General features: G+C 45.1%; 2 protein-coding genes across 9 annotated transcripts in view; both read right to left on the reverse strand.

Annotated features, from left to right (window-relative positions):
• Positions 1-585: 585 nt before the first annotated feature.
• Positions 586-7439, reverse strand: LOC115405977 (ras-related protein Rab-3A-like). Its single transcript, XM_030115805.1, has 5 exons — positions 7365-7439; positions 4906-5130; positions 3681-3799; positions 3376-3500; positions 586-2763 (listed from the first exon to the last, which is right to left on the reverse strand). The coding sequence occupies exons 2-5, from the start codon at positions 5128-5130 to the stop codon at positions 2573-2575; spliced, it is 660 nt and encodes a 219-aa protein (XP_029971665.1). The 5' UTR covers positions 7365-7439; the 3' UTR covers positions 586-2572.
• A 1186-nt stretch (positions 7440-8625) lies between these two features.
• pde4ca (phosphodiesterase 4C, cAMP-specific a) overlaps positions 8626-26392 on the reverse strand; it is a 51429-nt gene continuing 33662 nt past the window's right edge. For 4 of the 8 annotated variants that reach the window (XM_030114632.1, XM_030114633.1, XM_030114638.1 and 1 more), the window contains 15 exons: positions 20119-20310; positions 19500-19544; positions 18336-18372; positions 17596-17669; positions 17443-17495; positions 16442-16554; positions 14027-14120; positions 13695-13867; positions 13517-13615; positions 13222-13386; positions 12972-13071; positions 12734-12888; positions 12515-12637; positions 12245-12427; positions 8626-12158 (listed from right to left, as the gene is read on the reverse strand). In XM_030114632.1, the coding sequence (XP_029970492.1) occupies positions 11664-12158; positions 12245-12427; positions 12515-12637; positions 12734-12888; positions 12972-13071; positions 13222-13386; positions 13517-13615; positions 13695-13867; positions 14027-14120; positions 16442-16554; positions 17443-17495; positions 17596-17669; positions 18336-18372; positions 19500-19544; positions 20119-20310 (2101 nt within the window). In that variant the 3' untranslated portion in view covers positions 8626-11663. The other 4 variants (XM_030114634.1, XM_030114635.1, XM_030114637.1 and 1 more) reach the window with 3 other exon arrangements.

Genomic DNA, 26392 nt, shown 5'->3' on the forward strand with positions numbered 1-26392 from the left:
TGGACAATCTCGACAAGGGTGCAACCAAACACCTGGGTGTCACCAAGTGCTGCCATCCACCGTGTAATATAAGGCCTTACTTGTTTACAAGCACTTAGCAATGACAAATGTATCTATTTTATTTACTGAGACATTTCTTATTTTACATATGGTCTTATTTCCTTTCTAATTGAACACTGCATGTGTCGTCGCTTTCGTGTACAGTAACCATTGTATTTTTGTATTGGTGGCTGCTGTGTAAGTTGTCCAGTCGCCAAACTTTGATGAATGTATGTGTACGTGCTGAAAAAGAAGAAGAAGAAAAAAAACAACCCTTATGTATCCTTGTAATGGACAGGTGTCTGCCATACATTTATTAAATTCACTACATTACTAAAGCTGCGGTGCTTCATTGGAGGATCTTCCCCATCTGCCACTGTGGGTGTTGTTAAGAGCAGCTGAACCAAACCATAGATGGTCAAACAACTCAAAAGGTGGAAAACCCAGACATTATTCCAGTGCTGTGCCCTCTGCTGGGCACAACACAAAGCTGCACGACAAATCAACTCCAGCTTTTACAATTCATTTATTGACTCCTCAGTTTTCAGTAAACCTGGTTTTACAGAATTACAGCACGATTCACACGACGAAGGCCCGGCGGGCAGAAAGATCCTTTTACAGGGGTTATTATGACTGACAGGAGGAGGAGGAGGAGGAGACGCTCTGTGTGTGTGTTCCTAAGTCATCGGCGAGTTTACAGCTGTAGCAAAACAATAAATACAGTAACAAAAGAGAGAAAAAAAAAAAAACAACCAAAAATCCAAACAAGCAAAACGTGAACCAATGTAGTAAGAATCACTTTTTAATGAAGTGTTCAGTGTATTCAGTTTACTTTACAAAAATCTATCCCTATTCGAAAAGTTAAAAAAAATAAAAATAAAATGAAGAACTAAGTTGGAGAGCACTAATCTAACATGCGAGATTTTTGGCTTTAACTTTAGAAAAAAAAAGAAAAAAAAACTTCTATAAAGACTCTAAATACAAACTGTACATTCACCTGCGTTGGAAACTTTCAGCAGAGGGCCGAGTCTGCTTTGCTTTTACACTAAACGGCTGACGTCAAAATACAAGAGATTTTTTTTTTTTCCCCCACTAAAGATACTCGATAAAGAGTTTCATACTCTGGAATGTTTGGTTTGCCTCCCGACGAGGCGTCTCAAAATGTAAACACACGCGATTTCATTTTAAAACCTGGACAGCTGAAGCAAATAAATACTACTGAACATCTCTTTAAAAAGTCAAGTGCAGAAAATGCGAACGCACAAATCTAGGAAGAACCGTGCCTTAAATATAAATTAATTTATATTATAAATAATACAAAATAAATAAGTGAGGCGGCGAAACGTTTGCTGTGAGCGGCTGACATGCGCCTTACCGTAACGAGACTCACAGCTCCACAAGCTTAAAACCAGCTAAAAAAAAAAAAAATCCTCAAACCAGATGAAAACCTTTCAGAAGACATGAGGCTGTCTGTCCCTACTTTCAGTTCATACTTTAACTCTATAAAGACATCTCAAAATGCACATATATATTGATTTTTAATTTTTTTTTTTAAAATAAACTTTCATGTAGTGAAAGAGATCCCATCATTTCAGATTTTCTGGTATGACGTTAAAAACAAACAAAAGGTATAAAAAAAAAAAAAAAAAGAAAAGAAATGAGAATGGATATGTAAAATGTGGTGGCCTGGAGGCAGGATCATCTTTTTTTTTTTTTAATATCTAAAGCAAGGGCCTAAAATCCAATATACGACGACGTCACTTCTTCTAGTAAACCGATATGCACGACTGCCTGCGCTTAAGAAGAGAAACACTCCGGAAAGATGAGTTCACAGGCCGAGAAACAAAAATACAACCCCACGTCTGACCGACTCATGGAAATAAAAAATAAAACAATCAAGACATCAACTATCCACAGCAACAAACAGATTTCCAGCAGGATTCAAAGCAGAATGATTGCAAAATAATCGGTCTCCATTCAGGTTTGAGGCGCTAGTGCTGAGTGGGACAGCAGGCTGGAGGAGGAGGGGGGCGCTCTCTCACACCCTGATGAGTTCAACTCCATTACAAACACACACACACACACACACACACTCAAACACACACACGCACACCGATAAGGGACGTCTGATCTCAGCCTGGACTGGCCTTTGTTATATTCTTTTGCTAATACAGGATGCAGTAGAGTGTGTGTACGTGTGTGTGTACGTGTCGATAAAGAGCAGGTAAACGCTCTGCACTCCTCCGACTCAATCAGCACCATCGCATAATCTGTGTTCCTGAAAACAAAAACAAAACTGAACCATAAGTCTGACGCTGGTAAATCTGAAAAGACTTTGGAGAGGCAGCTCATGTGGACGGTGGATTCAAGCAGCCTGTTTATCACTGTGTGTGTTTAAGGAAAAAAAAAAACAAAAGAAAATGTGAAATATAAACAGAAAAATCAAATAAGGTGTGAGGCGTTCAGGGCAGCAATGTAAGTGTTAGTGTGTGTGTGTGTGTGTATCTGTATGTGTGTGTGCGTGCGTGTGTGTTCAGCAAGCACAATCCTGATGGGACCTCTGCGGCTGCTCGTTGAGCTGCGGCCCCTGCTTGGCTCCGGTGATGGTGGGGTCGTTGTTGTCCAGACTCTCGGCCATCCGCTCGCAGATGATGTCCACCAGCCGCTCGAAGGTCTGCTTCACGTTGATGTTGTCTTTGGCGCTCGCCTCGAAGTACTCGAAGCCTGCCGGACGGAGACAGATGCCAGCTGCAGTTACACTTGCCGCTCCAATGCCAGGCTTATCCGCTTAATCCATTTATCTCGCGATGTCAGGACATATCGAGGCCGCAGGCACGCATGAGCAACCTCATCCTCATCCTCGTATCGGAGAGGGGGAATGTTTGGAAGCAGGTTAAAGTTGTTTTTAACGAGGTAGCTGGATAATTTCTTCTTCATTATTCAGTGGATGTCGTCTGTGACGTTTTGAAGTTTTCATTGAGCACAGAAATGATGAAAATGCACTTTTTTGGACATTTGGCGGTAAGGAGAGCGGAACCCGAGCGTGGCTCCAGGTCTTGAAGGGTTAACACCTCACATATGCTGCTAGTTCAGTCTTATGTTAGTGTAAGCTGTTGGCATGCCTTTGATATGGAATGAGTTCTTAAAAAATGAGATTTTAAATTGCAATAATATCTTAAAATAAACCTGAACGCCTCATTACGACGTAACAACACAGCCTTAAAGAGTTAAAGAGCTTCAAGCCTGGACAGATTCTAAAAACAGTGCAACATCTGACCATTATAGAAACGTAACGAGGGATAATAAGAACAGACACATGGAATCACGTTTCCTCACCCAGCTGCTCTGACAGCTGCCGGCCCCTCTCCGCAGCCACCACGCGCTCATCCTCCATGTCGCACTTGTTCCCCACCAGCAGGACCTGAGCGTTGTCCCAGGAGTAGGTCTTGATCTGGGTCGACCTGCGAGTGGACACGAGGCGGTGAGCGACACGCATCGTCCAGGTTTTAGATCCACAAGGGACAAGAAACAGACGGAACCTGACTCTCAGGGTTTCATTAAGTGACCGGCGAAGGTCGGACCGTTACCACACTGCATGGATTCTCAGCAGAATCTGCCTGCTGCACACAGACGTCCCTCACCAGTCCTGCACGGCGTTGAAGGACTCCTCGTTGGTAATGTCGTACATGAGGATGAAGCCCATGGCCCCCCTGTAGTAGGCTGTGGTGATTGTCCTGTAGCGCTCCTGCCCTGCAGTGTCCTGCAGACACAACACACACACACACACGGTTCAGGGTTCATACAGTGAAATAAAAGCCAAACATACAACAAGCGGCCTGCTGAGAATTTGACACTTATTACATTTAGGACGTCTCCCATGAGCATTGCAGCTTCTTCTGGCGTGGCCAGTAAGAAGCAGCTGACCTCGGGGTCATCAGGCCTTGTGGAGCAGGTGAAGCGTCGTGTCGCTACATTACAAACACAGCGGTCCTGAATTTAAGTGGACGGTTTAACAGCTGATCTTCCGTCCTCCAAACAATCAGGAACATGGTGAAATCAAACCGAAATATTCTGTTTATTATGAAGGAGAACAGAAAACTCTGCAGCCTCGCACTATCAATTCAATGTGACTGAACCGTTTCATTAACGGTCACATTTCAGAGGTGTTTTAATATCTGAGATACAAACCGCTACTTTCCTTTGTTGTAAAATAATTCCTCTTCAGTCAACAGCTGAACCACAGAAGGTTGAAGCAGCAGCTCACAGCCTGACGCCTCCTACACATAAAGCTGCAGCTCAACATCAAACCCAAGAATCAAATCCTGATAAGAAAATATCTCCAGAGTGATCTCTGTCACAGTGAAGGGTGTTCATTAATTAGTCAGCTAAACAATTAAATGTCTACCGACTCTTTGGTCAGCCTTAAAATGTTTATTTTAGTCAACAGAGAAATTAATCATCTGAACATTCACATCTTTCATCAGCCCAAACGAGAAGAAGCATGAAGAGGCCAAATCAGCCCCGTGTCTCCGCTTCAAACGGATCCACGGGCTTTTCAGGATGTGTTTACACTTTTCACATTTGGTGTGACTGAAACAAATCCTGCAGTCTATTTCTGGAAGTGTGAAAGCCGCCATCTGCACTCAATGAATCCCCCGGAAAAGTCTGATTAAAGTTGAAACCAAAATGCGGTTTGTTGCTATTTATGCACTCATGATTTTCATTTGCTCCCGGTGAGCTGGTCATCATCATAACGGGATTATGTTTAGGTTATCTTGCAGAATAATACGTCGGAATGTTTTCTCCAAACTGGAAATAATAGAGAAAACACAGACTACATAACATCTCATGAGTACAGTCCCTCACCCAGATCTGCAGCTTTATCCTCTTGTCGTTCCTGTAGATGGTCTTGACCTTGAAGTCGATGCCCACCGTGCTGACGAAGGCCGGCGTGAAGGAGTCGTCTGCGTAGCGGAAGAGGAAGGAGGTCTTTCCTACGCTGCTGTTGCCGATGATGAGGATTTTAAACATGTAGTCGAAGTTCTGGTCCGAGGACTCCTTCTGTCCGTACGTGGCATTTGCAGACGCCATCTGCACAAGAGGAGAGTTCGGACAGTTACCGGATGAAGAGGTGGGTTCTGCTGTGGTGCGCGTGCACGGCGAGGGGTTCACAAACAGCCCGAGATCAGCGTCAGATGTTTCCTGATTGAAGTCTGAGTTCGTGGTGCAGTGTCACCGTTGCTATGAGCTACAAGCAGCAGAAAATGACGATCAAAGGACAGAACAGCTCCGTTTCCACAGAGGAAAAATGCTGAACCATGTTCACATTGTTTCTGAGTCAATGATCAGATGTAACCCAGTAAATAAAATACTACTAGATCTGCTCCACTCTGTTTTTTTTTTTGGAATCTTGGCGGATTCACTTGAACCCCAGAGAGTGTTCACGAACACGATTCCCTTGATGTACATTTGCATTTTAAAATAAGATCCTTTTATAAAGTCTCCTGACAGAAAGTTATGAGGATTTGTGGCAAAATTTTAGTGAAATTATTCAAAAAGAAATGTGAAAATATTGCATGTTTGACATGAAGATATCTGGTTAGCACTGATCCAGTTTACAAATAGACTCCAAAAGTCTGATTCTGAGGTTAACCTGTGACTCTATCCAGCCTCTGGGTGAGAGCGCGTGACTCTCTCAGGTCCAGAATGAATGCCTCCATCACATCACATCCCGCTACAGACACCCCAGGCTGAACTGAGCCTGATAAAAGATGGATCAATAGATAATACTCTACGAGAGCAAATCATACTCTTATTTGAGGAATTTCAGTCAAGCAACAAAAGCACAAGCTTTGTATATGTGTACTGAGAAAAGGTCAAAGAGAACAATATGTCTATCATTCCCTGACTCTTTGTTGTCCTAATAACTGGAAATAAGGTAAAACCTATTCCATGTATGATTACACTGCTCCCTTTCGGAGCAGCAAGTCATTCACTACCTGAATCATAAACTTTTAGCTAGTTTTTATTCCGGGAGTTCCTCCTGGATTCAAACCCAGCCCTCCCACGCCCAGTGTTTCTAAGACTTCACTCGATGCCTCACCATTTCAGAATACATTCAAGCAAAGTTTCAATTTCAATTACAAAATTCTTCACGGTTTTCAAAGTGCTGTTGAGGCATAAAATACAAGTGACTCATAAGAAGATGGCATAACACATCTCAATATGCAAACAGAAACATGATTAACCACATTTTGTATGCTGCATGCAAACCCACACATGATCAAAGTCTGGATAAGATCTGCGAAAAGGTCAGATGAGTCTTAGCTGACTGAATTATTATTTTGTGATATTTTTGGCAGCTAAAAATGATTTGCAACACACAAAGTGGCCTTGACAGTCAATATGATTTATAAAGCTGGTTATACTTGTCAGACTGGTCGATCAGCACATCCCATCTCAAGCTGTGCCACTGAAAAGATATGATTAGTCTCTTTCACCTGACCAGTTAGTGCTAAGTCAGTCATGTGGCTGATCGGAGTGTACCTGTGATGGGTTTATGTCTCAGACCAGGATCAGGTTCATATGGGTCCCAAACAGTCCCACCCACTCTTATAGAGGTGCAAACTGAACCCACAGCCTGTGCCCCCCCCTTCCCATCCCTTGGTGAGCGTCGATGCTGCTGGTGGGATAAGGAATGCACACCTCCTCTCAGATAAGAGGACGCAAGTAGCAGGGCTTAGCAGGCTAAGCATCAGCTAAACTGACTATCCCGTCCAGGAGGGCAGGAGCCTCCGAGGAGCGCCGCGGCGCACAGCCAATTACCCCGCACCATATGGTTACACACGATCCATCCGGCCGGCCGCCCTGCGTGCATGGAAGACAATAACCGCGCAGTTTTCTCCGGATTTCACACTGATGGTCTGAGACACGGCCTGAACCTCATCACCTGTCCACAGCGCAGTGAGACAGTCTACCAGCAGCAGCGGGGTGGAAAAAATAACACAAACCCCCTCTACCTCCCACTTGAAAACACAGGTGGAACTAACGAAAATGAATACGATTCTGCTGTAAACGCATCTGTTCTGTCAGAATCCCCGTATTGAGGCGAGCATCGTTCGCCGCTAGCAGAGCTCCCGTTACAGCGCCCGCCGCCGTTAGCTAAGCATCCCCAGCTATGTCAAATGAAGGTTACTCTTGCTTATTTGCGACTAAAATTTCAATCCAATTCGGCCTTCCCGTCACGGAGAAATAACCCGCATCCTATCCGCTAACGCCGTAACATCTAAACCGGCCCCGCAGAGAGGAGAAAACGCTGGCGTTACCCTGAAATGTGTGTTTTTTCCTCGGCTAGCTCCGAGCCCAGCTTTACACCTGCAGCAGCAGCTCCTGCGTCTCTGCCTGTAAGGATGATTGACAAGGCGATGGGCCAATCAGAGGAGAGGACTGCTCCCGCAGACCACGCCCACCCACCTTTAAATTATGCAGGGTTTCGATTCATAATTATTTATAAGAGTAGATTACAGCGTAAAGCTGATTGAAGACAGTAAATCATGGCCGCTTCGGTCTCAAAAAAGACTATTTTGTGTTATAATTCAGCAGTTTCATCTAAAAAAGCTTGTGAGCATCATTGAAAAGGTAGTTTGAACTAAAAACTGTTCATTGTGATGAATTTCACCTCCACTTTGTGAAACTGGAGTGTGAATTTGTAAACATGAAGATATTCGATCCTGTTGAACATTTTTACTAAGTTGAGATACTGCATATCTGTATGCTCTCAGGAATTGTAAGTCAAAATCAGACAAAAGGAAACAAAATGGGCTTCAGGTTGTAAACAAGTGTTAATTGATTGAAGCCTCACTATCAAACTGAATAAGTTAAACGAATGTTTCTGTTGTTATCATGTACCTGTAAGTTCTCTCTGCTTTGAGTGTTGTTCCTTCACACAGGTCAGCAGATGTACAGTAAAAAAATATTTAAGCTTGATAGTTTCAATTTCAACTTAACTAATTTAAATTTCTTTTTAACTGAAATTTAGTAGAAAAAGGCATCAACAAGCATGGCAACAAAAGCAATTAGCGCAGGTGCCTCTTTGCAAAAGTAGTCTCTTAACTGTACCCTTTTCTTTAAATGATCTCAGTAGATTACGCTCTTATTTTCTACAGATTTATTCAATAAATATATGACAGACTGCACTTCATATTGAAAAGGTTTGAGTCTGGTTTGGTCTTGCAGATCTTTCTCTGTGAAAATAGATGCAATAATTACCATAATGTATTCTTTTCACTGCTGTTTGATACGCTATAGTTTTGTGCATTTATGTCAGCACCCTTTGCATATTTAAATCTCTAAACAGTGTATTCGACATGCATTGTTTTCTACATCTTATCTAAGATTAGGACGTCACATGAAATATTAGTACTCAAAATTCTTTCATTCTTCAATGCAGGAACACGACCTGATAAAGTGATTCGGTTGTTTTTTTTTTTTTTTACAGAAATATTCTCTAATATATATTGACCATGTGAAAACTTAATCCATCCTGTTTTCCAGCCACTGTTTTACACAAACAGAGTCGACAACACATCAAAGAGTGAGGAGCTTTTCCTTTATTGGCAAGGCATACAGTTCTAGTTGGAGAGAGGGCTAACACACCCACAGTTAAACAGCAGAGTTTGGATTGTCAAAGCTGCAGCATCTCAGTTCGTCCCCCATATTCATAAAATCTCTACCAACAGAAATACTGGTACGGGATGACATTTGAGGCTGTGTGACTATATTACCATTGCTATGAATAGAAAAAAAAAAAAAAGAGTCAGAACAGCACACAATCAGTGAGATCTTTGAAGAGTATGTGATCTGCACAGGAGGAAACAGGAGCGAAGAAAGAGATGCTTCTGAAAACCCAAGCAGAAATCTGTCAATCATTTTTATACCATGGAAAACAACGAAAGTCAGTATTTTGCTTATGTAAAATGTTATAATCAGACATATAGAAGGAAACAAAGCGGCGTAATAGCTGAAATCTGTCCCGTTTGACTTTGTCACAGGTGAACCTACACATACACACTAAACCTCAGACGGAAAAAAAAAAAAGTCTACCTGTTTGTCTCAGTTGCTGTTGACAGATAACATAGAAATAATAAATAAGTTCTGTGAGGAAAATGTACAAAATCAAACAATAAGTGACATGCAGAAAGACAGACCTTGCATGTTGAGCTGGTTTAGATGTTAAATAGTCCTTAGTGTTGAAGGCATCCTCGAGTGTTGGTCTGTTCGATGCGGTTTATGGCTACAGGAAGGATTGCACATATTTGACTCCAGCATGTCAGTGAACACAACTGTGACCTGGAAACATTTCCCAAGTTCAAAAATAAGGCGTCAAAAAAAAAAAATCTTTCAACTCATTCGCACATTAACACACAATTTAGAAGGTTTGTGGCAATAGAATAAAACCTTTCTCCATAGGCAAATGTTTGTAAGTAGTTCTTATGCTATCGTTTGAATCCTCCAGCCAACGTCATGCATTTCAACAAAACACATCTTTTGTACAGTCAGGTATAAAAAAAGAATAACAACAAAAACACGTCTCATCCCTCTGAAGAGTCGAATGTTTTAGCTTAAAGAGCCGTAAAGTTCCAGCTCACGCCATTCCATCGAATACCAGACCCTCTGTCAACAGACGAGAAAAGATAAACTGCTACGAAACAGTCGTGTTTTATGTCTTCAACTGAACTGGAAGTGCAGAACTGTTGTAAAAGTACCTTACAAAGTGCTTTGGTTTTTTTTCTTTTTTTTTCTTTCTTCCCTAAAAAAACACTTCAGAAAAAAATCTACCTGCTCATTCATCCACACAAAACACACATACATACACACACACACACACACCACTGTTTTAAGACAATATCAGTTTCTGTTATTGTGTTAACAGGAGAAAAAAAAAAAAACAGAGCAGAGACATTGAGGTCAGATTGGCACACAGGGTGCTACAATCAACCAACTTTATCAGTCACTGATGGAAAGTAGCCAGTGGCAAAATGGAAATTACAGTACGGGTTGTGTCATGCTTGCTTGGCACTTGTTTTGTCATTGATTTTGTCCCTGTGAAGAGCTAAATATTGATCAATGAGAGGAAAAAGAGGAACATTTCTGGCACACGGATCTGTCTCCTGGTAACCTCCTGGGTTTTTACAGTCGCAATGGCGCCAACGTCCAGCCCTTGCAAACCATATGCTCTGGTATTTAATGCAAGAGGACGTCAGCAGGTGAAACACACTGCGCGTTGAAGATAATGGATCTGGAAGGATGGTTTAATGCATCGGTGGCTGTGCTCTGACGTTTAGTTTTTGCATTATGTCTACACTAGCTGCTGTTTGTCAGTCAACAGCCTCCGTTGTGTTCATGTTTTGGCTCAAGCCCTTAGGAACCCACGGCGAGGGCCAGCTGTGAACAAAAACCACAAAGTGCTAAACTCAAAGGCAAACTGATCACCGAGGCGCCGGACATCGCCAATGCAAAGTAGTGTGACCACAAAAATTAAAAAAAAAAAAAAAAGAGAGTAAAAAGGAAACGTGTGCAACAAAACCACAACAGAACTGACATTTTGTGACGCTCTGTTGTCAGTTAATGCATTTTCTTGCTGATCTTTCGCCTCAGTATCTTCAGTACCAGGTCTTCAGTTAAACTTGTGGACACCAGGTGGCGCCACATCCACATTGCACTGCATATAATTCCTACACCGTCAATCGTCTATACTGACCAATTCTGCTGCAGACAATATCTCGGTCCAAGAGCGTTAAAATGGAAACACGAGATTAATGTGAAGTGCCTGCTCTGTTGCTATTATCGGAGTCTTGAGGAGAAGAGGAGTTGTGCAACACCGGCTGAAAGGAGCGTCCATGAACACCAGCGATGGAGTCACTCATAAAATGTGCTACATTTAAACTTTCCTGCATAAAATATGTGGATGGCTTCATTTCAGCCATCACTTAGCTTACACTGCTTTCAAGTGTGCTGCGGACTGCACCTTCATTTAGTGTGAATGGATCTGAATGAAAGGATAAACAAACATCAAAAGAGGAACTAAAAAAAAAAAGGCAGGCAAAACAGCAATGTCCCTGTAAAGTTTGGCAAGAGGTCTTAAAAGACTGTCGTGTTCACTCGTCACTTCCTCACGTTCCTCACAAAATACTTCAAAAGAGGAAGACAGATCTGTCTCTGGCCATCGGAGACCACAGGCAGGCTGGTGGAAAAGGGAGTCTCCTCGACCGTCTCGCTGTCGCTGTAGAACTTCATCCACTTTAAGTCTGAATGAAAGAATACAAAACACCAGCCAGAAACTTGGTTTCCCGTCCGTCCTGGAACAGCGACTCCGTCCATCCGTCCGTCTGTCTCTCTCCAGTGCAAGTGACTGCTGCCTCAAACTGCAGACCTTCCTTATACCCTCCACACTCACCTGCGCTCCTGTTCACCCCACACCAAGCCTCGCCTGCCCCCCCCCGCCACAGGGAGACAAGAGGCGGTGTTTGCTTGGAGGGGGACAACAGGAGTGTGGCAGAGGAAGAGGGACAGAAATGAAGACGAATCAAACGAAAAGGCCAAAAGAGGAACTCTTCTGACAGGTGCTATGTGCCGAGTCTGAAGCGTGGAACCCCAGACACACTCTCCTGGTCTGTTTCTCTGTCTTCTGCCATATCTTTTTCCGAGTCTAGAGAAAACGTCCTGCCCGAGTCGCCCGTCAGCCTTTTGGGGAGCCGCCTGGACGCCGGGCTGAACCCGCTGGACTCAGTTCTGCGGAGCTCGGTCCCCCGGACGCTGCCGTAGCCCTCCTCGTCTTCGGGCGGACTCTCCGTGTCCGACTCGCCCTCTTCCTCCAGGGTCAGCTCGAACTGGAACTTGTCTGCTGAAGAGGAGCCGACCCCGCCCCCGAGCGCCGACGCCTCCTCCGTGAGGGCCTCCTCCTCCGGGCCCTCCGGGTGTGGCGAGGGGCTGTGGGGGATCATGCTCTGGTACCACTCCCTGTTGTCCTCCAGCGTGTCCAGGATCTCCTGAGCGTCGGGATGCACCAGGTCGGCCCACGTCTCCCACAGCGGATGAACTATGTAGTCGATGAAACCCACCTGGAGGGCGGATGAAAGACCGTATTGATTCCTTTCTACACCCCAAACACAGCAAAGACTTGAAGTGAGTTTCACGTATTCCATACCTGGTTCTTCTCTATCGAAGCATTGTGCTTGTCACACATTGGGCTGATCTCCATGCCTTTGTCCCGTTCCCTGTCCCCCTGCGTGAAAAACTCCACCATGATGCGGTCGGTCCATTTGCGGTACAACTCGAGAGGTTTGGTGGGGTTACTGAGGTCTGCACAGTGAACCATGTTCTGGAGAACCTGCAGCGACCAACACACAACACGTAACTATTAAATACACAGATATATTCACGGCAGAGCAGCGATCTTTAATAACGCTGTTCTCACCTGGATGCGGTCCGAATAGTTGTCCAGGAGCAGGACTCCGAGGCTGGTGACCTTTTTCGTCTCCACCATGGTCTTCAGGTCCGCCAACAGATTCATATGTTTAGACATATCTGTAGCCAGCACCTGCAAGCAACCACAATGAAATCACACTGATTGGAATACAAAGTCTGACGGTAGAGAGGCGGCGTCTGAATCAAGGCTGAGACAAAGCGGTCTCACCATGTCGATGACCATCTTGCGCAGTGACTGTCTCTGTTTTTTGCTGAGGTTCTCAAAGATGTCACAGTTGTCCTCCTGCAGGAGCTTGAAACCCACAGCCAGGTGGTGATTCTCCAGCACCGAGGAGTCGTTGTACATCAGGGCCAGCTCCGAGTCTGAACGCAGAGCAAGAAAGAAGACTTTAGACTACAGATCCAGCAGCCGCACAGATCGATGTGATCGAGTTAGGAAGACTCACTGGTGTTGATGAGAAACTGATTGGAAACTCCGGGGTGATCTACATCATGGATGGCGCTGGCAAACAGGGCAGCGAGGATCTCCAGGTCGGTAAACACAGCCTGGGACAACACACACAAGACGAAGAAGAAGAAGGAGAAGAAGAAGAAGAAGAAGAAGAAGAAGGTCAGCGTCAGCGTGTGGGAACTCAACATGTCAACATTAAGAGCTGCGATCTGATGAGGTCTGTCTGCTTCCTGAACAGTGATCACCTCCAGAGCAGGGGTGGACAGGAGCACATGTGTGGACTGGACCACGTCTGCAGCGTGGATGTTGTTGTGGTACGCCACGTCCGCGTGGTAATGATCCTCTAAAGTCATCATGAATGTAATGAAGGTGTCCACGGGAATCTTGAAGGACTTGAGCAGGTCACGCTCCTGCAGTGATAAGAAGGATGGCAGGTGCCGGGTGAGTCGTGGAGATTGTTCATCAATATTTTATCCCACTGTGGTCCAAACTTTTAATATTCATTAACTCTTGTTTTGAACAAAATTATTAAGATGTTACCTGGAAGATGGTGTACATGGTGACCGTCAGTGGGCGATTCCCAGAATACTCTGAGATTTTAAAGATGTCAATTCCCCATCGGTTTACATCCTCGAGCTCCTGCCAGTGATTAGATATAATTAAGTATTAAAAAAACACACAGTGGATTGCAGAACATACAGTATCAGCTGCAGTGTACCTTGGCGAGGAGTCCTTCCTGGCTTGCGTTGACCCCGAAGCGAGGGATGGTGGAGGGGGCGAGACTGGGGCTGTGGGTGGCCTTCTTGACTCCACTGATCTGGGACATGGGCCGCTTCTTCTTGTCTTTCTCCTTGGCAGGTGGAGACATGATGTCCATGTCATGCTGCTTCTCTGTCGGGTGAAGGAAATCACCTTGTTAGAGCGTCACCCCGCTGCATTTTAAAGCCAGTTTTTCACCGCAGACCTTTCAATCCAACACGTGCCGGCTGTCGGCTCACCTGTACACCGATCACTGTGCAGAAGTGCTTTGTACGAGGAAGAGAAATTTACCTAGGAAGGTGCTGGAGATGAACTCAGACACCTGGTTTCCTGACCGGCTGGTTTCTGACAGCTGGCTCAGCTCTCGGTTCAGCATCCTCTTGAACTAGAGTCCAACAGAAACACCGGGACAAGGACACCATTTCAAACAACTGCAACAATGACATTTATGCAGGAACGCTACAACTGTCATTATACTATAGTATGCATCTGTAGCTTGCCTAATGCAAAGGTTGATGCAGATTCACTTCACGCATAGATCTGTGGGTGAATTGCTGCATAGTAAAACGGCAGATTTGCTCCATCCATGTGGAAATGCACAGGTGCGACTGAGCAGAGAATGAGCTGACATGAAGATCTCAACCATCAGCTGCACTTCACATTCAAGCAAGCAACATGTGAGCCTCAAGCAGCCTCGTCCCCCTTCCTCCCCGCCTCTCCTTACCTGAATGAACATCCACGACGCGGAGATGAGATTATTCACTTCTGGCATTTCAGCGCAAAGTCAGGCATGGGAGCACAAATAAAACAGGGTGACAGAGCCGGGTTTTCTAGTTCTCCTCGAAAGCTGCCAGTTTGACAGCCAGACCGACAGCAGGGACACTTTGTGCTCCTATACTGCTTGCCTGAGCAAAATCCACTGCAAGCAGACAATCCACTGGTAAGTGCTGTGAAAGCTTTGATCGGCCGGTGCGGAACAGATGCTAAAAAACCACTGACAGGTCCACAGAAAAAGGAGGGGGATGGAAGCACAGCGGCGGGAATGCCGTGGGATGCGAGGATGCAAGGCAGACACGCCACACTCCCTCGCTCCCCCAGACTCTCCCTCATTCACTCAGTTACTGGCTGCTCACTATGTGTGTAAACAGAGGCAGAACGAGGTACTCTAATCTCCGCCTCCTTCCAAAAATGCCTAAGAATAGCAGCCAACCGGCTTCCCGCTGCAGCAAGAAAGGAAAAAGAGAGCGCGGCGATTGGCCGGCGCAGGCACGAGTGGGCAGGGCCGAGCCTTCAGCGGCTGAGGTTGTGAGACACACCATGTGCATCAAGTTTGAAGAAGATATGAAGGAAAACCTTTGAATGGATGGGGAGGGGGCTTGTTCTTTCATGGATCCAAAAATAAAAACAGTACACAGTGCACCACAAAGATGTGGTTACATCAACCATCGTGGCGATGAAGATGAAAAAAAGACGGCAAACTGTGTGTCCGTGCAGAAGCACTTTCAAAGCAGACTGTTTGAGGTTGATGAAAACCACCTGGGAATCAGCACAAGTCCGTGCTTCTGAGAAAAATGGACATTTTAAGGCTTCATTCAACCGACTTGGTCAGAAATATCCAATAGCTTCATCAATATCACAGAGCTGCTGCTCTTTGCAGCCAGACTGAATATCTGTTCTCGCGCTGGCCGGAGCGGTCATTGACTGATCTGCAGAGATTGGAGAGGAGGGGGGGGTCAGGGGGGAAACCACCCACCAAACTCCAGCTGTGAGAACATGTGTAATCTTATATGCATCCCATGTATGTGATGGGAATCAAGCGCAACGTAAGCGATAGGACGGTGTGTGTGTGTGTGTGTGTTTGTATGAGGAGCACGTGTACTATGTGTGGGCGGTCCAATCGTGGAATCACACGCGAGTGGAGCTGCAGTCTGCTGGAGGGAGCAGGAGAGGAGGAGCGCAGGGATGCATGGAGCGAGGATGCATAGGGGGACGCCGTTTCATCCTCGGCTCCCACTACTCATTCACATTTTTCTACACGAGTGGGGGGAAGGGTGTGTCTCGCTTCTCTCTGCATGCATGGAACCATCTCGCTCATTCATGGAATGAGCTTCTGCCTATTCATGTTTTCATGCTGGATTCTTTTTTATTTCTATTCAGCGAACATTTTATAGTACATCTCACACAGTTCTCAGGTTTAGGTTTTTCCTTCAAATTTGCGGAAAAACAACTTTGGCCAGATAAAGATCCGATGTAACATTGATTAATTAAAAATGGTGAAAAATATCAACATATCTCATGCTTTTTTAACTGAACTGATCAACTGCTGAACTGATCTGACTGCTGTATTTTGTTTGAAGTTAGTTACATGAGAGAAGAATTTCAGAAAAGATAGTCACTGCATCTTTTTTTTTCTCCCTGAAACTCACGGCTCAGTTTCCATCCACACAGTTTGAATATGAATACTTGAAAAACGACAATATGACGCTCATGACTAATGAGATCCTTCATGAAGGAGAATCACAGTACAGACTGAGTGGTCCTACAACACTGCAAAGTCTTTCTGTAATAAATGTGAACCTGAACTATACTGTGGTCAATATGTCTGTCTCACTGTGGCAGGTTTAGTACATGACCCTGACTTTCAACACTGTCCTGCTCTCCAGGCTGTTGATAATGCCTTTAGCGCTCTTTGTTATGTTAATTTACCTTGTTGGAGGCCATTTCGCTGACGGAGTGTCGAGTTTTCAGCGTCTCCAGTTGCTCCAGACACCAGTCGAGCTCGTCCAGAGTCTCTATGGCCAGCTGCTGGTGAGGCTCCTCTGTAGCAGATCAACACAACACATTGTCTGATGGACATTTATTTAGACATTGTGGATGCTTTACTTCTTCACAACGCAAAAAGACGAGTTGTCGTTAACACAGAACGAGCTATAATCATATATCGTTGCTGACAATATTGTGACACACATCATGAAACGGTATGATGTTGCAAATTTATGGTACTGTCCATAATGCATGTAAATGAGTACTTATATCTGAACCCCCAGACTTTAAGTGAAAAATCACATTTTTGGATCTGTACAACTAACCTCTATTATCAAAACACAAACATGCTACCATTAAATTCAGCATCCAGGCTATAAGATAAGATAAGCTACGAGAGGGTGAAAGCTCTCGATCTCTTGTGAAGCTGTGAATCAGTGATAACAATAACATAAGATATAATACAGTTCTAAGGTGTGATCGTTTAACGTGCATTGTAAAGTGAGAGAAAAGCAGTATTAAGTGTGATCTCCTTTTGGCTTCGAAGCAGTGTCAGTTTTTCTCAGTGCGAATTTTTCATGAAACTCACACATATTGTTTTCAGACATGCTGGAGAACTAAGCACGGACCGCCTGTGAAAGTATTCTGGCTCAGATCTCTCTCGTCTTTGCAGTAAACCCAGACAGACTCGATTATGTAATAATCAGCGGGAACCACACCATCACTTCCAGGAACCCTCCGTTCTTCAGGCTGGAGGTGGTTCCTTAGAAACATCGGCTGCATGTTTGGGGATTTTTTTTTTTTTTTTTGCCTTTGTTGTAGATCACATTTGGAGCCAATCAGACTTACTCTGCTGGTATTGATAAGTAGCATTACATTGCACTAATCTAAGACTTCATCACGTCACAATGTGTTGTTCATGGGATATCGATTAGCTGACGGACCTGCGAGGCTAGTCTTGCACATGGATGGCGGGTTGCTGCCTGACGATCGCGTCCTGCAGGGAGAGATTGTGAAAACAGCATGAAGATCTTTATCAGGGGAGATCAATCAGGAAAAAAAAAACAAAAAAAAAACAACTAGTGGTAAAACCCTACTTGCTGGCTGTGCGATCTTGCTGGCCAGTTATGATGGCAAAGTTACTTCGGACTGTCCTCAGACTTGCGAGGACCTACGAAATAGAAAGAAAAGGTTAAGTCCACATACTCATGACAATATTTGTGAGGTAATGAACTCATAAGTGGCCCTAAATAACTATTCGTGCCTGGACTTGATTCATCTCAAGCGGATTGAGTGTCTCTCAATATAAATTGCTGATGAGCACTTGATGCTGCGGCTTCCATCCTCTGCGCTGACGTGCTCTGAGGAGGCATCCCCCCCCCCGTCAACCCTCTGCTGTTCTGATGGCATCGCTGACACTCGGCCATGTAACGTCTGTCACTCCACCCGACTCGTCGCGCAGAGAAAGCCCGCGGAGGATCAGATGTCCAGACCCGACTCGTGTGGAGGCTTCATCAGCCAGCATGCAAATTTTAAACAGCATGATCCAGCAGTATTGGATTCGCGGCGTCGTTCGCCGTGTAAAGTGAGCGCAAGAGTGACGCACTTTCCATGCAAGAGCCAGGCAACAGCAGCGGGATGCCCGATCCTGTCACCGGGCCAGGCTGAGGGGCTGTTCCGGTGGAGCAGTGAGCCCACGCTCAGGCCATCTGGACTCGAGCTATTACGGCTTTATGATCCCCGCTGCCTGAAGGGAAGGGGCTCAGTGCTTCTTATGAGACCTCGCGGGAAGTGGAAGTGAAGTAGCCTCGAACGCTAAAGGTTCCAGAGGACTCACCTGTGCAAATGGAGTGACTATCATGTCTTCTGTATGTCTGCAAGTCAGAAGAACACAGACAGAAGAGAATATAAATGAAAAACAACAAAAATACTGACATTAATCCTAACCACAAACTTTCATTAAACAGAAAAAAAAAAAAACTGTATTAAATAACCAAAATAAACAGCTTTTTGTTAAGATTATAAACAGAAACCAAACTGCGCCTCATTTTAAGATATTATTTTGATAGTCCAGAGTTTCCCAGTCCTGGTCCTGGGGATACGCTTCCTGGCTTCCTTTAGATGTCTCCTTGCTCCAACACATCTGATTCAAATGAAGGGTTTGTTATCAGGGCGCTGCGTAGTGGTGCAGCGTTGAGGACACTTTCTAAATATTGAGAGTATCCCTGGTTTGAGGGACTTTCTGTGTGGACATTGACTGGAGTGCGGGTTTTCTCAGGCTACTCCAGTTTCCTCCCAGAGTATAAAAAACATGGATTTCAAGCTAATTAGCAATTCTTAATTTCCCGTAGGTGTGAATGTCTGTGTGTGTTCCTCTGTGTTTGTCCTGTGATGGACGCCTAACTCATAATCAGCCGGGACCGGCCTCAGCTCCCTGGAGGCAGAACAGAAGCTGGATGGATGTTTTCAGGTTATCTGATTACCTGTTCGTTTGAATCAGGTCTGTTGGAGTAAAAACCATCTGAAACATGCAGCGCAGCAGGTCCGTGTGACCAGAATTAGAGGACGTGATTAGTTCTTGTTTACCTGTGTGCTGCCTGTATTACATGCACTGCTCATAATTAAAACTGGTGAAGAAACAGACTGGGGGGAGGTGGTGAGGTGGGGGTGAAGGGGGGGGGGGGGGGGGGTTCTGTAATGCAAGTACATAAAAACACGCAGCGTGTTAATATACTTGACTGTCTCTCTGATTAAGCGTCACATGCAAAAAGAAAGAACAAAAAAAAAAAAAAAAAAAAAACAGTCCTGGGTGTTTTCAGGGAGCCTGACAGGGAGAACAGGTGAGGTGCTTCAAACATGTGGTGGGAAACGACCATGAAGCCATCTAGAGGGAATGCAGTGGCGGGGCTCCAGGAGGGGTGGGGAGGGGGCAGAGTAGAGTCAGTGTGTTGTTGTTTTTTTTTTTTTAAATCTACTTCTTGCTTTATCATGTTCTTCTCACCGAGACGACAACCAGTTGACTTCCCAGTGCTTCAAGCTTTCTTCCCTTTAAACACAGATAGGTAAGAGTCGATGAGGACACCTGTGAGCGCTCACTTTACAAAACTTAAAGGTGGTTAGGCAGAGCAGGATTTGCCTTTTGGACACAACGAATACAGTCAGTCAGAACGCATGAATGAGAGAGCACGGCGTCTAAACTGAAAGGCCGCATTTTGACTTTAATGGTCTTAAAGGGACGACCCCCAAAACCACAGCGTGATGCTAATCCTCCAATGTGGGGACCTCCCGGCACAGGGAAGACTAGCAAGAGGAAATAAACATCACAGGAACTGACAGAAGAAATAAATGTGATCCAGCTGTAGCATCACTGCAAGGCACACAGAACTGCTGAAACAGGAAGTGAGGCTAAAAGTTTCAAACTCTGAGAAACATGGAGTAAATGACGATTAGCAATTTGCTGAATGTCGTGAAAAACCAAACACTGAGAGGAGAATCAATCTGTAACTGATCTGCGGGGTAATATGTTGAAACTCCTGCAAAATTGTCCACAACCTGACATCAGAAACCGTGTGAATGTGATCATAAAGTCCATGAAGCAGCCGAGATGGAGATGAACTCACAGGTCACTGGCGGTGGACGAGTTTCTGGAGGGACCTTTGGGTGAAAGGTCAAAGTCGGAGTCGGAGCGGTACAGGAAGGACTCCCGCCGCTGGCTGTGAGGGAAGTTGGCCTGGAGGACCAGGCCCGAGCCGGGGCTGGCCTGGGGGTCCAGGGGGCTGCGCCCCACCGACAATCCATTCTCCACATCAAAACTGAGAAGGGAGAGACAAAACCGAAGTCCGTCATGGATGGATGGAAGACTGTAGAGACATTTTAACAAGTGGAAAAACAAACATGCGGAAAAAAAACCAAAGACATACATGGAAAAGAAAGGAAAGAAGCAATCAGTCCGTCCGCTGAGTCCTCTATCCACCTATCAATGGACTATTCATCCATTTGTGTATCCATTCTGGAATAGAGACTCTAAATCTGAATCTGACGGCTGTTTTTCCATCATTCAGTGTAAATCTTCCACAATCTGTCTGCTGAACTCATGCGTGAGTGCCACAGAATTCATGTTGTGAAGAGATTATTGACCCGCCCGTGGCAGAAACGGAGCCGTCGGCAGAGTTTTTGGAGTCGTACTGCCCGATACGGCTGGTCAGAGGACATTTTTGCGTCCTCGCGCCTGAAATTAGCTCCAGTGAGAGGAGTGGACCCATGTGAAGGTGACACAGAGACAAATAGAGGGATCAGGGAGGATAAACTGAGGAGATTGACTTCAGACAAACAGTTTCTCCACAAGCAGCACAGAGAAGTATATCAACTTTCCAAAAAACAAAAAAAAAAAAAAAAAAAAAAAAAACTGCACACAAGAGAAAGAGGGGTCATGACTGCAAAAAGACTGAAGAAATGTGAGACTGAAAGAGTAAAAATAACACCGGCTTTCATCACTGGTTACAACATCCAGCTGTTTAATGTCTGCAGCAGGAAGTGGCGTAATATAGACGGAAAGCCGCTGAAGATCATGATAAGACCGACACGTTTAGAAAGGTGGCAAAAAAGACCTGGCATTGTGTTTTACATGGGAATAAAGTTAAATACTGAATATATCCCAGGAAGGAAGGCAGAGTTCAGCAGCACGGCTGAAATTTCTCCCACAATGGGGGATAAGAAAACAGTGAGAAGCCAAAGTGAGGGAGGATAGATTTCATGTCTGCTGGCTGCATGGGAATGACGTTACTGCTGGAGGTGACTGATCATGAAAAATGACCCCCGGAGCCAATAATGAGCAACAACCAACATCAACAAGCGGAAAAGAGCACAGATGTCTTCATTTCCTCAGGGAATCAGACGTAAATATAAACTGTGACCATAAACAGCATCTTGGACATTATGATCTTCATTAAAGGTGTGAAACGTGCGCAGAAATCGTGCTGCTGAGTGTGAGAGCATCAAGTGGAGGACTGCACTGTGTGTATCCGTGTGCTGAAGGGCTGCGAGTGAGCGGTGGGTATAAAATTAGCATCAGGGTATTGACGTGGGGTCATGTGAGTGTGAGTCTAAGAATAGCCCGGCGTTCAGGTGAGGAGGAGTTCCTTCTGATCAAACACGATCCATCCCCAGAGGGGAAAAAAAAAAAAAAAAAAAAAAACACCAAACGAAGGCACCACAGGGTTCCTCTTCGCAGTCTGGGCACGTTGGTGCCTTGATCCACATCTCTACTTTCCCACAGCCCCTCCGCTGACGCGCAGCCCGGGAGATTCAGTCGGCTCACGGCTCCATTTGGCAACACGTCTCCCCTTTCTAAACAGTCCGAGGAACTCCGGATTAGAAATCCAGTCTCTAACAAAACAACTATTAGCTGGACGACGACGACGACTGGATGGACCGGCGCTGAGATAAACACTATCTTTTCCAAATAAATCCAGCAGAGGAACAAATATCTCTGAAGAAAAAAAGTAGACAATGTTGAATGTAACACTCAACACCACCATAAATATACGGTGCGGTTTTTTAAACTACCAGTAACCAGATTTTATACACACTATGCAACAAAATGCACGTTGGTTGAAGACATGTGAAAGTCGTTGACATTATCAGATGCCTAATCCCTCACACAAAGCGCAGCTGAGGATGATGGGAATGTGATTCACTCGGAAGATAATCGTTCATGAGCCAACCATCAACTGATGTTCACACTTGACGAAGCAGCAAAACACGAAGTCAAGAAACCGCCTGCATGGTAACGATTCATCCAGAGGTGGATACAAAGAGTAAGATCACAATAACTTTGACTGCAGACTTAAAGATCAATTTTTGATGAAGGATGGAAGAAGTCCTGATTCAAACCTGGATCCTCCATCCTCCAGGTTCAACTCTTTACTGAGCAAGCTGCCTTCGGAAAGCGATATATTTCTTCCAAACAAATAATTGTAAGTCATAAAATAGATGCTTAGGTGCTAATTTAAACTTAGCAGAAGCACGGTGAGTTATTTAGGGTTCTTTTTAAAACTGAAAACAGACATTGTATGTCAGTAGCACTCCATCATGTATAAGATTTGAAAAAATGCGAGAAGCCTGATAGAAATGATTTAGATGTGTTTGAGTTACAAATGGTGGAAAAACGTGTTTTGATCAGTTTTGCACACAAATTTGATTGGTTAGCAATACCATCAAATTACCAGCCTATTGGAATATGATTATATTGAGACTACATGTCACCTTAGTCAACAAAACAGTATCGGTCGGACTGATAATTCTTAAAAGAAAAAGCCGTTCGTTGATGTTTTTGTCTGATTCCAGTTCAGTGTAATCACAGCATCACAGTGGGGGATACCAGTGATAGAAGTCAGTCAGAAACAATCCGCTTAAACGTTCCAACTAATAAAAAGTTTGCAAACTAAAGTAATTCCTTCTCCTAAAGTATTAACTTGGATGTGAATCGTATGTCGTCTCCCTGCAGTGAAACATGCAGACTGACAGCGTCCGTGCATCCAGGGCTGCGTGCGAACATCCCATTCATCCCCCCGTCCTCCCCCTCCTCCTCCTCCTCCGCCCTCCACCCCCCAAGCTCACCCTGCTAACATCCTCGGATGCTGCATGAGTACAAGACATCGGTGTGTTACTGGCTATTACATAACAGCAGCGGATACTGCTCCATTCATGTGATAGGCTCAGACACACTGACTGCAGGGGGTGGCGGGATGGTGGGAGGGTGGGGGGGGGGGTGGGGAGGGGGGGTGTTAAGGCTGGGGTAAAATAGAGAAAGTACGGGAAGCTAAAATTTCACAGGCGAGGAGAGGACAGTCTGTTCTGAGATGTGTGGCCATAAGCGTACACAGTGTTACTATGCCAGTGTGAGCCGTGTTCGTGAAGCTCTACTGATATCAGTGCACTATCGTCAATGCTTAAAATAATATATATATATTACAATAACAAATCATGGTGATGCCTTCAACACTCCTATTTTGACTGTATGTCTGAAATATAACGACATTTAATTCATGAATAAAACAACACAGTGCACCACACACACACACACACCATCACTGTCCAGTTACGAACAGAAGACATCCATCTATCTGCTACTGTCCACCTCCCTAATGATGCTGCGGCCATGGCCGCTCCTGCGTGCTCTGACCATAAACTGGTTTCTATTTTTGCTCCTGCACCACGCTTCTGTCTCTATGCAGCTAAATTTAGCCTCCACAATGCGGGAAGAGCAGGGGGGGGGTGCAGACCGAGAGAGGCAACGACCGGGCTAAAAATAGAGTTTCAGGTAGAATACACACTACACCCCCTCCTCTCTCCTGCTCCGCTGCATCACACAGCAGCAGACCCCCCCCCCTCCTCCAATCATGAATATTCATGAGGGAGTTTCTATTTGAAGCCAACTCGGAGCTAAAATTAGATCACAGATGAAAATATCGCCTACGTCTTTCCCTCTCTCCCTCGCTGCTATTTCACTTCCACTTCTCTCTTTATCTTGCTCTCAGCTGCTGGGAGTTCAGTGCAGGGAAGCGACTGAGGAGCCCTGACTTCATCGTGACAGAGGGCTGTTCACGGCGGAGTAACGCTCTCAGACACAATACTGGAGTATTTTTGGCACAATGTGTCAGCTTCGCACCATCTCGAGCCACGCTTTGTCGTGTCACTCCTCGGGGTTGTAGTAAAAAAAAAGAAAAGAAAAAGAACACAGTTGATAATTTAAAGAAAATATAACGACTATGAACTATAACATCCCTATTTCATACTCAGCTAACCCGACTTCAATCCCAGGCAGGCCACCACTCATACATTCACTTCTACAAATTCAATGAATATGAATGTGTTTGGACTTTGGAGAGAAAAAACACAAACATGCAGGGGAATAACTTGCAAACTCCAGGAAGGACTGGACTTGGGTGTATTCTCTCAGTGAGATGGATGAGAGTGTGAGCCACTGCATCGCGGTGCAGCCCGAGATCTGAAACGATCAACACCGGCTTAGCAGAGCATTTCCAGTCATTCTGCAAGTCCAAGGTTCTCATTTAGTTTAGATCATTTTGTTGTTGTTGTTGTTGTTGATTTACAGCTACAATTCTTTTCATCCATCGTTTATCCTGCTTTGTCCAGTTCAGTGTTGCGGCCGAAGGAGTCAAACTGTGACTGAAAAGTCGCTTCGTTTCCAAAGCCGGGTGACATGGAGGCGAGCGAATTTCTCACGTATATATCCGAACGCGGCCGCCGCGCCTGATCCTTAAGCACACAATTTACAACGTGCATACTAAATGTGTCAACTGAGGCGTTCTGTGTTTCTAAGAGGTCAGGGGTCAACGGTCAGGCTCAGCGTGCACGCCGTCCGGACAGGAAGCTCCCATAGACGGGCTGCGACTGTTTGGACGGCCGGTCTTCAAAAACCGCCCCATTGTCTTTGTGGGACTTTCACATGCCAGCCAGCCAGTCGCACCCGCCCACCCTTCACTCACACCCCGGCCGCCCCCTCGCCGCCGCCTTTCTCAGAATATAACTAACTGGCAGGCGACAGAAACACAGAAAGGGACAGAATAGGGCTGGCAAAAATAATCCTGAGGCGTAGGAGGACCAGTAACACGGCGTGGCGAGAGATGGCTGGCTGGTGTGTGTCGCCGGTGCTGAATGGGGAAGGGAGATGAAAGTATTCAGTCACTCTGAGGACAGACGCCCTCTACTGGGCTCTGGGGAGACTGCAGCAGCAGAACGCAGCATCAACTGATGGAGCGAAGATAAGTTTTCTGTATATTTGATTTTATATTAAAAGAATCACATGGACACACAGTTTTTAGTATTTCAACTTACAATATTTTTAAATAAAGAATATAGTTTTATTAAAGCTTCTGTCTTATTCACATAAACTAAAATAATCTTGGAATGAAATCTATACAAGCTGAATTATCCTCCTTTTTTTTTGTTGTTAAAACCCATATTTAAAACAGAATTTGTTAAAATAATCAAATGTCAGGACACACATGTAGATGGACGATAATATTAGAAGGCCATTTTTTTGTCTGTATGCAGAAAAAAGACGTAAAGGTTCAATATCAAATAATAAAAACTAGCAGGGAACCAGGAATGACCAAGTAGAGTCATCCCAGTTCAAAATGGGCAGGTGTCTGTCTCTCAAGCACACCCTCACTATCACACACTTACATCCCGACGACTTATTGTAAACTCAAACACAGCAGCGAGTGTCTCGTTTAGAGACAGATGGAGATTGAACCACCAACCCTGGGATTTGAATAAAACCCGCTCGAAAACAGCGTCATCTGAAAATCTGCTGATTTCTTTCTCTTTCTCTACATTTGTCCCCACAGTGACACGAATCCCAGTGGGTCAGTGTGCAATCAGGTTAATGATCCGATCGTCCACACCGGTATAAACGACATCAACGCACATGCAGTTTACGTCTCTTTTATAAATCTGAAACTTGAGCCATCGAGCCAAAATTCCTCAGAAATTAAAAAGACTTCACCAAAAAAAAAAAAAAGTGTAAAGCGAGAGAGGTGTTACAGTGTTTGTTATTTAAGTGGCTGGCCGGTACAAAGTGTGATTGATGGCTCGCTGTCAGTGGCCCTGATACTCGACACCCTGCCTGCGTCACCGCCTGTCATGGCAACGTCAATCCCATCTGGGGAGCATTAAAATACAGGAGCTACGGGGCAGGAGCGAGCGAGAGGGGGAGCGCCGGCGACAGATAGGCCTGTAAACCAGGGCAGGCTGTCATCTGAACCTTCATTCATCATTCGCAGGCCTTTTTGCTGCGACACAGCCAGGGGTAGAGTTAGCTGCACCGCAGCAGACTCGCACGACCGGCTGGGGCATTTACTCAAAACA

Source organism: Salarias fasciatus, chromosome 18 (assembly GCF_902148845.1).
Source record: "Salarias fasciatus chromosome 18, fSalaFa1.1, whole genome shotgun sequence".
Classification (NCBI taxonomy): Eukaryota; Metazoa; Chordata; class Actinopteri; order Blenniiformes; family Blenniidae; genus Salarias; species Salarias fasciatus.